This window comes from Mus pahari, chromosome 10 (genome assembly GCF_900095145.1).
Source record: "Mus pahari chromosome 10, PAHARI_EIJ_v1.1, whole genome shotgun sequence".
NCBI classification, from domain to species: Eukaryota; Metazoa; Chordata; class Mammalia; order Rodentia; family Muridae; genus Mus; species Mus pahari.
The window spans coordinates 17,087,948-17,100,922 of record NC_034599.1 but is presented as its reverse complement, the minus strand read 5'-3'; the positions used below and the strand labels follow the sequence as shown (position 1 = coordinate 17,100,922).

General features: G+C 51.1%; 1 protein-coding gene across 1 annotated transcript in view; it reads right to left on the bottom strand.

Annotated features, from left to right (window-relative positions):
• Window positions 1-287: 287 nt before the first annotated feature.
• Ldlr (low density lipoprotein receptor) overlaps window positions 288-12,975 on the bottom strand; it is a 24,813-nt gene continuing 12,125 nt past the window's right edge. The window contains exons 6-18 of the mRNA XM_021205985.1: window positions 12,093-12,215; window positions 11,432-11,551; window positions 10,356-10,481; window positions 9,815-9,986; window positions 9,504-9,728; window positions 7,629-7,747; window positions 7,141-7,280; window positions 6,345-6,486; window positions 6,020-6,172; window positions 4,304-4,477; window positions 3,820-3,897; window positions 2,882-3,039; window positions 288-2,114 (exon numbers count right to left, since the gene is read on the bottom strand). Of these exons, the coding sequence (XP_021061644.1) occupies window positions 2,079-2,114; window positions 2,882-3,039; window positions 3,820-3,897; window positions 4,304-4,477; window positions 6,020-6,172; window positions 6,345-6,486; window positions 7,141-7,280; window positions 7,629-7,747; window positions 9,504-9,728; window positions 9,815-9,986; window positions 10,356-10,481; window positions 11,432-11,551; window positions 12,093-12,215 (1,766 nt within the window). The 3' untranslated portion in view covers window positions 288-2,078. The remainder of the gene's footprint in view (window positions 2,115-2,881; window positions 3,040-3,819; window positions 3,898-4,303; window positions 4,478-6,019; window positions 6,173-6,344; window positions 6,487-7,140; window positions 7,281-7,628; window positions 7,748-9,503; window positions 9,729-9,814; window positions 9,987-10,355; window positions 10,482-11,431; window positions 11,552-12,092; window positions 12,216-12,975) is intronic.

Here is a 12,975-nt window from a genome sequence, read left to right as displayed (position 1 = left end):
GTTGGCATTAGACATTGCTGAGGGGACCCCAGGTTTAGGGAAAGCCCTTGCCTCAAAGGAACAGTTGGGAGTTTCAGGACATCCAGTGCCCTGTGTGCTTGCACACACACACACACACACACACACACACACACACACACACACACACACGTTCTCTGTACAAGCCTGAGGACCAGTTCCTAAGCCTGGGAGAATACAGAGAAGTGACTTCACACAGCTGACCTCCAAGCCTCCAGATGCCTCCTCCGCACCCCACACCTCACGCACATTAAGGATGACAAAGTTTTCAAAAAAGAATTTAATCCATCACAGTAAGACATTTTCAGCCCTATAAAAACACCTGAATAAGGGTTTCAAAGCAGTTTCCACCCCGTCAAAGCGACACAGAGGACAGGCCTGCGATCAGCCCATTCAAATCATCTTTGTACACAGAGAATTCCAGAGCGTCACCCCAAACTAACCTGGAGAAATGTGCAGAGAGGTGCAGCAATCAGGGTTTGCAAAAATAAATAGATTTAATATATGTGTGTGGTATCCTTGACTATACAGAGTGAAAACTGAGCCAGGTGCCATCGGCACATTACAGAGCTCTTTACAAGTGTCCTAGTGGGCTGGGCAGAGTGCCCTTGTGTCCTGAGTAGTGGACAGACAGGTGGATCTACCCAGGAATCCAAGCAAGGCCACCACTGTCTTCTAAGGTTACCCATGTGACAAATCTGTGGCAATTTCTAAGTATTCTTCCAAGTCCCCCCACATAGCCTGGATTATGGGATTTCTTTTTGGTTTTTAGATATACAAGGTAACACTATGTAACGCAGGCTGGCTTGGACCTCAGACGTGGGCCCACCTCTGCCTCTTGAGCATAGGATTAAAGCCAAGTGTCAGTACACCTGAGAAACCATGCGTGTATCCCTCCCCGTGCCCCATCTCTCCCATCTTTCCATTCTGAAGCAGTGGCTTCAGCAGGCTGGACGTCTGAGAGAGGGGTGATGGTACCAGAAGAGCTAAACAACTCTGCTGTGCAGAACCAGAAACTACCAAACAAACAAACAAACAAACAAACAAACAAAACACCAGACAAAGGCCCTGAGTTCCCCCAGTACTGAAAAAGACAATGGATGCTTGGAGCCGGGCAATTATCTTCTGTGGTCAGTGATTCGGGGCCACTTCTGGCCTGAGGTCCCATGCAACACTCCACCGGACAGTGAAACCTAGGAGTACAAATGTGGACCACGTGGGTGCCCAGCACAGAATGAGAAAAGTGCGCAGAGAGAAGGGCGAGCCTCACACAGAGACTCGGTGACTGGGCACGGGACGGGGGTCCTGACGGAAACCCCTGAGCAGCAGGACATTTAAACAGCACAGGCCAGGTGCTGAGCAAGACAACCAGATGTCTCAGGCACTTCATAAATATTAAGGGAGAATGGTGACCTGGGCCTGTCCCTCCAGGAACGGGTGGGTGAAGTTTTGGCAAAGGCATGAGCAGGTATCCGTCACTGGCAGCTGCTGGCCCCAAGATCCAGCAAGATCAGTACCGAATGTCACGAGTCACTTTCCTGGCTTCTGATGGGGGTGGCAGAGTCAGGCGGGAAGGCTCTCGGGGTGAAGGTCAATGCAGGAAGAAGTCCTGAGGTTAGGGACTGGCTATGGCACCCGGGACCCAGTCAGTAGTACTTGCTGTCTCATGTTCAGCAGACTTCTCTCTACCTGGGCAGGCCTCTTCCCCCTCGTGTTAGTGTTGAAAAGAGTCAAATTCAGAAGCTTCTGGGGCAGCCTCTTTGTCTTCCAAGGAAGGGAAGATGGGAGAGAAAAAAAAAAAAAAAATCCCAGGCAGAATTTGCATCTCCAGCACAGCCAGTAGCCTTTTCTGTCCCCAGACAATAAATATATAAAACAGAACCTGGGGCAGACAGGCGGCTGAGCTTGGCCCCCAGCCCAGCTTTGCTCTTATCTTGCTTTGAGCAACACAGAGCCCAGGGAGGTGGCAGGACCAGTCCTGGATGAGGAGGTGTGGAGAGAGTGTCCTTCCTGCCTAAGCTTGGCAACGGATCCCGGAAAGAGACGACTCTCCGGGTTGCTCACGCCACATCATCCTCCAGGCTGACCATCTGTCTCTGTCGGCAGAGCGGAAACACAGGAAACAATCAGACTAACAGGACTACACGCATGGCCGGAATCCACCCCTCTCTCCTGCTCGTGTCCTCCACCTTCTGTCCCTGCACAGCCACCAGAGGTGGCCAGGACACCTAACACTGGGTTAACTAAGGCTCACAATGCTCTCCTCTCGCTTCCAGACTCGGATCTTAACCTCTCTCTCTCTCTCTCTCTCTCTCTCTCTCTCTCTCTCTCACTGCATGGGAGGGGGAATGAGACGTGTGTGTGTGTGTGTGTGTGTGTGTGTGTTTTCTCTGCATTAAAGTCACATGTGTGTCTGATGCCTGTGAAGGGCAGAAGGTATCAGGTCCTCTGGAACCGGAGTTATAGATAATTGTGAGCCACCATGTGGGAGACAGGAATTGAACCCAGGTCCTCTGGAAGAACAGCCAGTGCTCTTAACCACAGAGCCATCTCTCCAGTCTTCCCTTATGCTTCATAAGCACACTGTGCCCAATCTTATCACAATTTGAAGTCTTTGCAATGGACTGATTTTCTCTATGTACTACCCAACCCCCACTCAGAGGAGACCTCCTCCCCGGTCCACAGCCACACAGAGGGCTCCTGCTACTGTGAGGCACACCCTAAACCGTCACAGGGGGCCTGGGCAGTTTCTACCACTGAGCTGTGTGTGCCCCTGGTTTGGGCCTCCTTTCCTTCCACTCCACCTAACTTCTGTCCTTCAGCTTGTTTGATGTCTCCTCTCTCCCACAAAGGGCACACTCACTGAGGGGTAGGTATAGCCGTCCTGGCTTCGGCAAATGTGGAGTTCGTCCTCTGTGGTCTTCTGGTAAACTGGGTTGTCAAAGTTTATGCTGTTGATGTTCTTCAGCCGCCAGTTCCTCCACAGCAGGATGGCCCCAAGGACAAGGAGGGCGACCAGTGCTGTGGGGACAGGGGGCTTGGTCAGGGGCGCCCAGGAGACCCTGTGCCGGTAAAGTTACCAGGCATTTCCATCCTGCTGGCTCTTTTATGTGACAGCAATATGTTTTGAATGTAAAATTATACTAACCTATCATACAACAAAACAAAACAAAAAACCAAGGGGGAGTGTGTGTGTGTGTGTGTGTGTGTGTGTGTGTGTGTGGTGGTATAGCATTCACTAGGAGCCTAACACCTCAGGGGAATGAGGCAGGAGAATGCTGACTTCTGAGCCAGCCTGGGCTCTATAGCCTGACCCTGGTTCTATCTTTTGAGATTCTCTGTCAGCTTTGCTCTGTTTTATTTATTTATTTATTTACTTATTTATTTATTGAGACAATGTCTCACTATGTTGTCCTGGCTGTCCTGAAACTCACTCTGTAGACCAGACTGGCCTCAAACTCACAGAGATTCTCCTGCCTCTGCCTCCTGGGTGCTAAGATTCAAAGTATGAACCACCATGATTTTTATTTTCACACAGGATCACAATTATTTTTTGAGATAGAAACCCACTGTCTAGCTCCACCCCCAACCCCCAGTCTAAAAGTCTGTATATAGACCAGGCTGGCCTGGAAATAACTCAAGTTGTGTATCATCACCACCACCAGGGACACTCCATCTTATTTGTAATGAGTGAGAAGGGGGCAGTGATTCGAGGCAGCCAGGGGCATCCCTCAGGCAGGGGTATTCCATTTTGCATCAGAAAGGTGATGTGACCCGGTTGGCACTGCAGGCAACACTTACCAACAGGGAAGAAGATGGACAAGAACCTCACACCGTGTGGCTGCTCCTCGTTCCCTCTGCCAGCCATGTCACCCTGGACTGCAGAAAGGAAAAGGATAAGGTGAGGAAGCTCAAAGAGATCAGAGAGGGGACGGAGCAGGACATGTCTATCACCCTATTAAAGTTCAGGGAAACCTGGGAATGTTATCAAGGGTCCTACAAAGTCATATGGACTTAGCCTGTGGCAGCCGGCCTCCAATGTCCACAGGGGCAGACACTTAACACAGTGGGACCAGCAAGATGGCTCAGTGAGTAACAGAGCTTGCTGCCAAGCTTGCTAACCTGAATTTGAACCCAAGCCCCACATGGAAGAAGGACAGAATAGACTGTCACAAGCTGTGCTCTGACCCCACAGGCAGAGTGGCCAATTCCCCAACCCCACAAATACATCACTGTAATTAAAAAATGCAGTACTTATGAAATGAAGGCTGGGCTTGGCCAGTACCTTGGTGGGACACTGTCACCGATGCCACTGTGCTGAGCCCTGGGGTGTCCACAGGCTGCCTAGGAGTGCTGGGAGCTGAGAGATCCTCCCTGTGCTTCGGTGGCCCGGCAGCTGATGCGGTGACCACAGGCCCGATGGCAGATGTCCCCTGGGTGGTCAGTACAGTGTCCACTTCTGTTGGGGTAATAAACATGGCCTGAGGGCCAGGAGCCAGGTGCCACACCGAGACCTCTGTTCTGGGTGGAACGCAGGCTAACAAGTTCCATGGCATCAGAAATTGAGCAAACGAAATGGGAAAGTAGCTGGTGACACTGTCCCTTCCTGAGGATTATTCCAGGGGGACCTCAAACTTGTGATCCCTCTGCCTCAGTCTCCAGAGTGTTGGTGTCCTGTTCTTACAATAGGATCTGCAAATGTTGAGTGCACTTTGGTCCCTGAAATGGTGAGTGACCTCAAAAATCCACATTGGAAACTCAACCACCAAATTCTTACTGATGAGAGGTTTTCTTTTTTTTTTTTTTAACTTTGTTTTTGAGACACAGTCACACCATGTAGCCCTGACTGTCCGGTAACTCACTATATAGACCAGGCTGGCCTTAAACTCAGAGATCTGCCTGTCTCCGCCTCCTGAGTGCTGGGATTTAAGGTCGTGTGACCGTCAGAGCACAGTCTGGTATTTAGTTCTCTCCTTCTATCAAGTGAGTTCTCCGGGATGCAGGTAAACACCTTTCCTCAGGAGCTGTCTCGGTGGCCCCTCGTGGGTATGATGCCTGGCGGTGAAACCTTACAGAGGTGACTAAGAGTGAATGAGGTGAGCCGGGCAGTGGTGGCACACACCTTTTAGTCCCAGCACTTCAGAGGATAAGTGCGAGGCCAGCCTGGTCTACAGAGCAAGTTCCAGGACAGCCAAGGCTACTCAGAGGAACACTGTCTTAAAGAACACAACAAAAAAAGTATAAGAGGTGGTGAGGGTGGGCCCCTTGATAATGTAGACTGGAGGCATTACAAGACAGTGGTCCTGGGGTGTGGCTGGGGGTAGAGCATTTGCTCAGCGCTCCTTATGCCCTGGACATCCTCACAGTGATGCACAAGCCAGGGACCATGAGCATCTCTGCAATTCCAGCACTCACGTGAGCAGGAAAGAACTTCTGGCTACATAGTATTTGAGACCAGCCTGGGCTATGTGAGACCCTGTCTCAGAAGAACAAGACAGGGCCTGAGTTTGATCCCTAAAACCCATATGACAGGGGGAGAAAACTGATGTGCCCCCCCGACGCTCACACTGTGGCATTTGCCCTCCTACCAAAAAATAATTGTCCTTTAAATAAATGAGTAAATAAAATGAGAATATTTGCTCTGAGTGACTGTGACACCCTCCCCTATGTCTACCAGGTGCTGAGACCTCTCGTATCCAAAACCAGGAGCTACGTGAACTATGCTTTATAAATTATCCAGTCTCAGGTAATCTGTGTTAGCAACAGAAAACAGACAGAGACAACTCCAAACTGAGCCTTTCTCAGATGACATCAGCAAAAAGGGGTCTTCTTACTGGATACCCTGGTCTGAAGTCAGACAACGTCCTCACAACCAAACCCCCTAAGAGTACTTTCATTTGAGATGGGCAGAGAATCTCACTCATGAATCTCCAGACAGCTGGATGGCTGGTCAGCCTCTGCAGGCTCATGCGGGGACACCTCTGGGGACTTCTGCCCCTACCTGTGAGGCAGCTCCGCATGTCCTTGGCCAGCAGCATGCCGTCAGGGCAGGCGCAGGTGAATTTGGGTGAGTGGGGACCGATCTGTGGGGCGGGCAGGCACAGGTACTGGCAACCACCATTGGGGAGGGCTGTTGTCTCACACCAGTTCACCCCTGGAAGAAGGAAGGGAGAAGCTCATAGAGGGTAAACTGAGAACATTTGATGACTGGCAGAGTCTAGAAAAATGGCCGACATTTTTATTATCGGGTACCGGAAGCGTGCTGAACCCATCTTCAGAATAAGCCAGAAGAATCTAAAAAGTTCTGGGACAGGGGCAGAGCTTACCTCTAGGCTGTGTGATGTTGTGGAACAGGACAATGTCCTCCGGGGACAAGAGGTTTTCAGCCACCAAATTCACATCTGAACCCGTGAGTCGATTGGCACTGAAAATGGCTTCGTTTATGACATCTGTCCAATACACTTTGTCCTACACAGGTGGTATGTATGGAAGAGGACCGAGCCTGTTAGCCCCTGCGCAGCACATACCACCATCCACCTCCCGCAAATCTCTGCGATTCTCTAAACATAAGCAGTGCTGGCTGTGGTAGAAATGCAGCAAAACAGACACAAACTCTCCCAGCCTAACCATTTCCTCTGTGTATGTTGTATGCGTATACACGTGTTCACGTGCTTTGTACATGTGTGTGTGTGGGGGGGAGTATGGAGGCCACAGGTTGATGTCAGGTGTCTTTTTGGTCAGTTTCCACCATAATTTCTTTCTTTTTTTGAAGCAGATTTTCTTTATGACAGCCCTGGACCTAGCTCTGTAGACCAGGTTGGCCTCAAATTCAGAGAGGTGCCTGCATGTGCTTCCTGAGTACTAGGACTGAAGGTGTGCACACCCACTGCCCGGCCCCCACCTCATTGAACCTGGAGCTCACTGAGGCTACACTTGGCTGGCTGGTGCATTTTCCTGCCTCTTCATGAACCCTGGGTTCCACGCCTAGCATCAATCAATCAATCAATCAATCACCAGCTCCAGGAAGTAGTTGTAATTCCAATACCTCTTTCTAGACAAGAGCTTTTACCCAGTCTCGGCTTGAACGGATAAGACATCCCCCCTCACATTCCCAGGGTTCACCTCATAGATGGCCAAGGAGAAGGGGTGGGCCAGCTGGTTCTCATCCTCCAAAATGGTTTTCCGATTGCCCCCGTTGACATCAATGCTGGAGATGGAGTGGAGTTTGGAATCAACCCAATAGAGACGGCCGCTGGAAAGATCTAACACGCACAAACACAGACGAAAATATGGAGAGGCCAGAGGTGAGAATAAGATTATTCAATGGCCTAAATATCCTAGCATGTTCTACAAGATTCTAAAATGTTCCAGAAAGTTTCAAAACATGCCAGAAAAAATTCCGGGCACTAGATTATTGTAAAGGGTACAGCTTTGGGGAGTCTCCCTAGCTACATAGGAACTTGAGGACCACGTTGTAGCTTCTGCCTTAATCCAGTGGCCCTTCCAACTGCATAGGAAGAAGGTAATGACAATCACATGTTCTTAACTACGTACTTTGTCCTCTCTATCATGCCCACCCCCAGCAGGCTAGACCACCCCCTCGGATATACCTAGTGTGATGCCATTTGGCCACTGGATATCCTCCGTCACCAGTGAGTGGATGTCCACACCATTCAAACCCCCTTTCTTGATCTTGGCAGGTGTTCCCCAATCTGTCCAGTACATGAAGCTGGGAAAGGCAACAGACCAAACAGAAAAAAGATGAGACTTCTCAGATGGCAGGCTCCCACTAATGTCGACAAGAGTCGGTTTAAACAGTTCTCAGTTTGGAACCACACCCAGCTCTTGGACTGATGAAGATGGAACGCAGAGCCTCATGCCTGCAAAGCAACCACATCTTCCCTTCAGCGCTCCACCCTTCCACCAACACCAACTACAGCTTCTGCAGGGTTCTCCCAGTCAAGGGCTGCCACCCCGAATGGTCAGTCCCTCTCTGGATGTCTAGAGTTAAGCCCGGTGTGGTGATGCATACCAGTAACCCCAGAGCTTTCAGAGGTGCTGGCACATGCAAGGTATGCACGAAGCAGACAGACACGATGAAACTACTCCCATGTGGACACATGTCTGGCTTGACAGGGACAGAACCTATGAGGTGGAGGCAGGTGGTGGGTGGGGTGTACTTCCCAACAGATAATGTCAGTTGCTCTGTGTGTTAGGCCCTGACCAGTCAGCAGAGAGATCTTATAGACCTCTGATCTCCATGGACGGGAGGGGGAAGGGGAAGGGAGAGCAAGAGTTATCCTGTATACTGTTGTGTGCACGTGTGGGATGTAAATGGACGGTAGAACATGGTCTCAGGAGTGCCCTCTCGGGGCCAGCAAGATAACTTAGCCAGTGAAGGCGCCTGCTGCCAAGCCTGACGACCTGAGTTCCATCTCTGGAACTCACATGGAGGGAGGAGAGAATGCACTCCTGAAAGTCCTTTAGAGGCCTGTCCTAGCCTGGGAGACTTGGGTGCAAAATTAAGTGGTTAGCATCGAAAGCCATGCAGCACTAAGCTCAGTTTCTCTCTTTCTTGTCCTGGGGTGGAACCCAGAGCCTCCTGCATCACTGTGCCCATCCCCAAGCTAGGACACTCACTGTTTGCTTTTGACCGAATCTTAACTCGCTATGTCGTTGGCTTCCAGCACATGTTAACTTTGACCTCTAGTCACCACAGTGCGTGACCACGCGTGCTTCATGTGGTTCTGAGGCAGGGCTTCCTGCAGTTACAAAAGCACTCCACCAAATGAACCACACGCCCAGCACCTTATTTAATGTTTATCTGCCCACTGCATGAGCACGTGTGAGCATGCACTCATGCGACATCTGGGGGCTTGGTTCTCTCCTTCGACCATGTGTGTCCCTGAGATTGAACACAGGCTGTCAGGTTTGAGGGCTTCGTCCAGTGAGCCAGGCTTGGTTTTGTTTCTTTTGTTTCTAAGATTTTATTCTGCCAGGCAGCAGTGGTTCACACCTTTTATCCCAGCACTCGGGAGGCAGAGGCAGGCAGATCTCTGAGTTCAAAGCCAGCCTGGTCTACAAAGCTAGTCTCAGGACAGCCAGGGCTACACAGAGAAACCCTGTCCCTGTGTAGCCACCACATTCAGCCCACGGGGTGGGGGTGGGGGATTAATTGCCATGCCTAATGAGGCCAGAGGCTTCAGATTCGCTGGGCCCTTGCTAAGCCTCTAGTTTGATTGTTTTGTTTTTTGGGGGTTTTTTTGGAGCTAGAAGCTCACTTTGCAACCCGAGCTAGCCTGGAACTCAACCCTTCATGGCTAGGGATTCAGGTTCAAGCCACCACGCTGCTTTCTTGGTCTATCACTGACACCCCAGCCTCCATCCACTGTCTTCCCTGAGCTTGGGACCATTTCACATTCTCCTGAGCCCAGCCCTGGATCCCCCACCTTGGGTCATCCTCTTGTCCAGCTGAGGACACTCACCCATGCACAGGGTCCACTACAATGGCTCTGGGTCTGGACCCTGCCTCTTGGAACAGCATTCTCCTCTTTATGCCCTTGGTGTCAGCCACAGACACACTGCCTGGGATCGAATCCGTCCAGTAGATGTTGCTGTGGATCCAGTCTACCGCCAGCCCGTCAGGGGCATGCAGGTCCCCACTGATGATGGTGTCGTAGGACAAGCTAGGGGCCTGGTCCATCAGGGCACTGAGGCAGAAGAAAGGCATAGAGCCTGAGGGTCAGGGCCTCATTAGGGGACAGGCTGTCAAAAGGGTAACAGGGCTGCAGCTCACCTGTAGATCTTTTTTTGGGACAGGTCGGACCAGTAGATTCTATTGCTGGCCACCTCAGTGTCCAGAGCCACCACATTCTTCAGGTTGGGGAGCAGGCTAGTGTACTCGCTGCGGTCCAGGGTCATCTTCCGGACCTCATGGCGGTTAGTGAAGAGCAGATAGCCCATGGAGCCTGGAAAGCCACGCAGGGTGGTGAGGGATGGAAGCCAGGGCTTCGTGGATGCAGGCAAGAACTCTGCCTACAAGCCCCAGCCCCAGTCCCTGGAACCCATTTCTCTAGTAAGTGTAACTAGGGAGGGTAACAGAGGCTCAGGTCACACTTTGTGCCTCTTCCCATCTCCCACCATGTCCGGATGGGAAGCAGGACAGGTAGAGTTCTGGGAAGGATAGATATGGGTGAAGGCAGGGCCCCACTGTATAGCTCCCCACCAGCCAGAACCCTAGAGAGTTACCATACCCTCTAGGGAAAGGCTTAACAGCTCTGAGCCCCAGAGAGGAGCCGCCCAGCTCCCCTCGGCCACCCAGCACTCACCGCACTCACCTACAGCCTTGCAGACCCTGGTGTGAGGGTCCATGTGGAAGCCGGCCCTGCACTCACACTTGTAGCTGCCTTCCAGGTTCACACAGAGCTGGCTGCAGGTGTCCGGCTCCTGACACTCGTCAATATCTGTGTGTGTGGACAGAGAAAGGGTTTCATCTAGGGGAGAGGAACCCTTTCCACAGGACGACAGGAGAACAAAAACATGTATCCTCCAGTGGCTGAGGGATGCCACCCTCACAGGACCCTGGACCCTGTCATTCACCTCCAGTGGAAATCTTCCAGCCACCTTTCCTTCCCTTCTTTATTTTTTTCCATTTTTGGTTGTTTGTCTGTTTTTTGTTTTTTTTTTTAATTGTTGGTATTTGTATGTAGCCCTAGTGGGCCCAAAACTGGCTATGGTGACCACTCTATCCTCGAACTCAGAAATCTACTTGCCTGTCTCTCAAGTGCTGGGATTAAAGAGGTTTCGAACCACACTTGAATTCTTTTTTTTTTTTTTGAGACATTTCACACAGCCCAGGCTGGCCTTGAATTTGGTACATAGAAGACATTGAACTTCTGTTCCTATTGCCGACACATCCCAAGTATTAGAACTACCTGTGTGAGCCACTATGCTAGGCTTGCGATGCACTGGGGACAGAATCCAGAGCTGCCTGTAAGGCAAGAGTTCTAGCAATGGAGTCCATGCTCTAGCCGAAACCTCAATTCTTTTTTTTTTTTTTTTTTTGTTTGGGGGAGTTTTAAGACAGGGTTTCTCTGTGTATCCCTGGCTATCCTGGAACTCACTTTGTAGACCAGGCTGGCATCAAACTCAGAAATCTGTCTGCCTCTGCCTCCCAAGTGCTGGGATTAAAGGCGTGCGCCACCACCGCCCGGCGGAACCTCAATTCTTGATGAGAATTCCAAAAGGCAGGACTGCCATTGATGCACTTGGTTCTTAACAGTCAGGCCAGTACCCAGTGTTCACCCCTGGAACTCTCCTAAGAGCCCTAAGCAGGACTGCACTCCTGCCCACTGAGCACATGGGGAATCTGAGGCACGGGTTCTCTGGGTGGCTGGATGTACTGCAGACTCACCTTCACACCTGTGGAGGTCCACCAGCCGGAAGCCACTGGGACACAGGCACTCAGAGCCAATCTTGAGGTCCTTGCAGATGTGGGAACAGCCACCATTGTTGTCCAAACACTCGTTGGTCTCTGCATGGGGTTGAGAAAGCAGACTGGCTGTTCTAGCGCCATACACTTTCCACTGGGAACACTACACTACTGCATTGCCTTCGCAAAACACTTGAAAAAGCATTCATTTTTATTATTTTTAATCGTATGTATGAGTGTGTCTGCATGTGGTTGTGAGAACAGATGACCTCAGGAGCCAGAGGCACCGGAGGCCAGGAGATGGATCCCCTGTAGTTAGAGTTACAGACGATTCTGAGCCACCTGACTTAGGTGCTGGGAACCAAACTTGAGTCCTCTGGAAGAACAGCCAGTGCTCTTAAGTGCTAAGCCATCTCCAGACCAAGAATATATTTATATAAGTGCCAGGGATCTGAATCCAGGCTGCATCTCCCAGCCCTCCCCCCAACCCCCATGCCTGTCCCGCCCTGGAGCCAAAGCTCTGTCATGTCTATGATGCACAGAGAGCCTTTTGCATGCTGTGGGGGCGCTGGCTGGGGCTGGCTGGGCTCACAGCCATACAGTGACTACATGCTGATGCTATCCCCAGCTCCCCAACACTCACTGCACTCCTTGATGGGCTCATCTGACCAGTCCCGGCAGTCCCGGGCGGAGTCGCACACCTTGTCCAAGCTGATGCACTCCCCACTGTGACACTTGAACTTGTTGGGGCCATCACACTGTGTCACTGAGAGAGGCAAGAACAGTCAGGAGGGCCTGAGCTACAGGTTTGCCTGTCCTCTGTAAGATCACACTTCAGCGCTGGAGTGGGTGGCTCAGTGCTACAACCCCTGTTTAGGGTTCCCCAGTGAAGGAGGGGCTGGGGGTGTGCAACTGGGTAGCTCTGCCCGAAGTCTCACTTTGTAGCCTTACTGGCCTTGAATTATAGTCCAGGAATTTAAGGAGACCCTCATGCCACAGCTCCCAAACGCTGGGATTACAGGGTTGTCCCACCATGCCTGCTGTAAAGAATTTCCCAGTGGTGTTTTGTTTTTTGTTCTCTGTGCAGGAGACCCAGGGCCTTGTGTGGGTAGACAAGTGCTCTGTCACTGAGCCAGGCCCCTGGGTGACTGGGAGCTGCTTGCTCGCCAGGCAGACAGGAAGTTAATGTTTAATGGGAGGAGAGTTTGTTTAGACTCTGCATGGTCGAACAAGTCTCAGGGAGAGAGTTCAGTGTCGGCTGCAGAGACACGTGAGGTTCTGGATGAGTTGGGTTTCTTATATAGGGGTCTCACGGTGGCCCAGACTGGTGCAGGTTTGTCTGCGTCCTACCTCAGGCTCCAGATTGCTGGAACTGTAGACCTATACCACCATGTCCAGCATGGCACTGAGAGTCAAAAAGCAGCAAGTAACTTTTTTTTTTTTTTTTTTTTTTTTTGGTTTTTCGAGACAGGGTTTCTCTGTGTAGCCCTGGCTGTCCTGGAACTCACTTTGTAGACCAGGCTGGC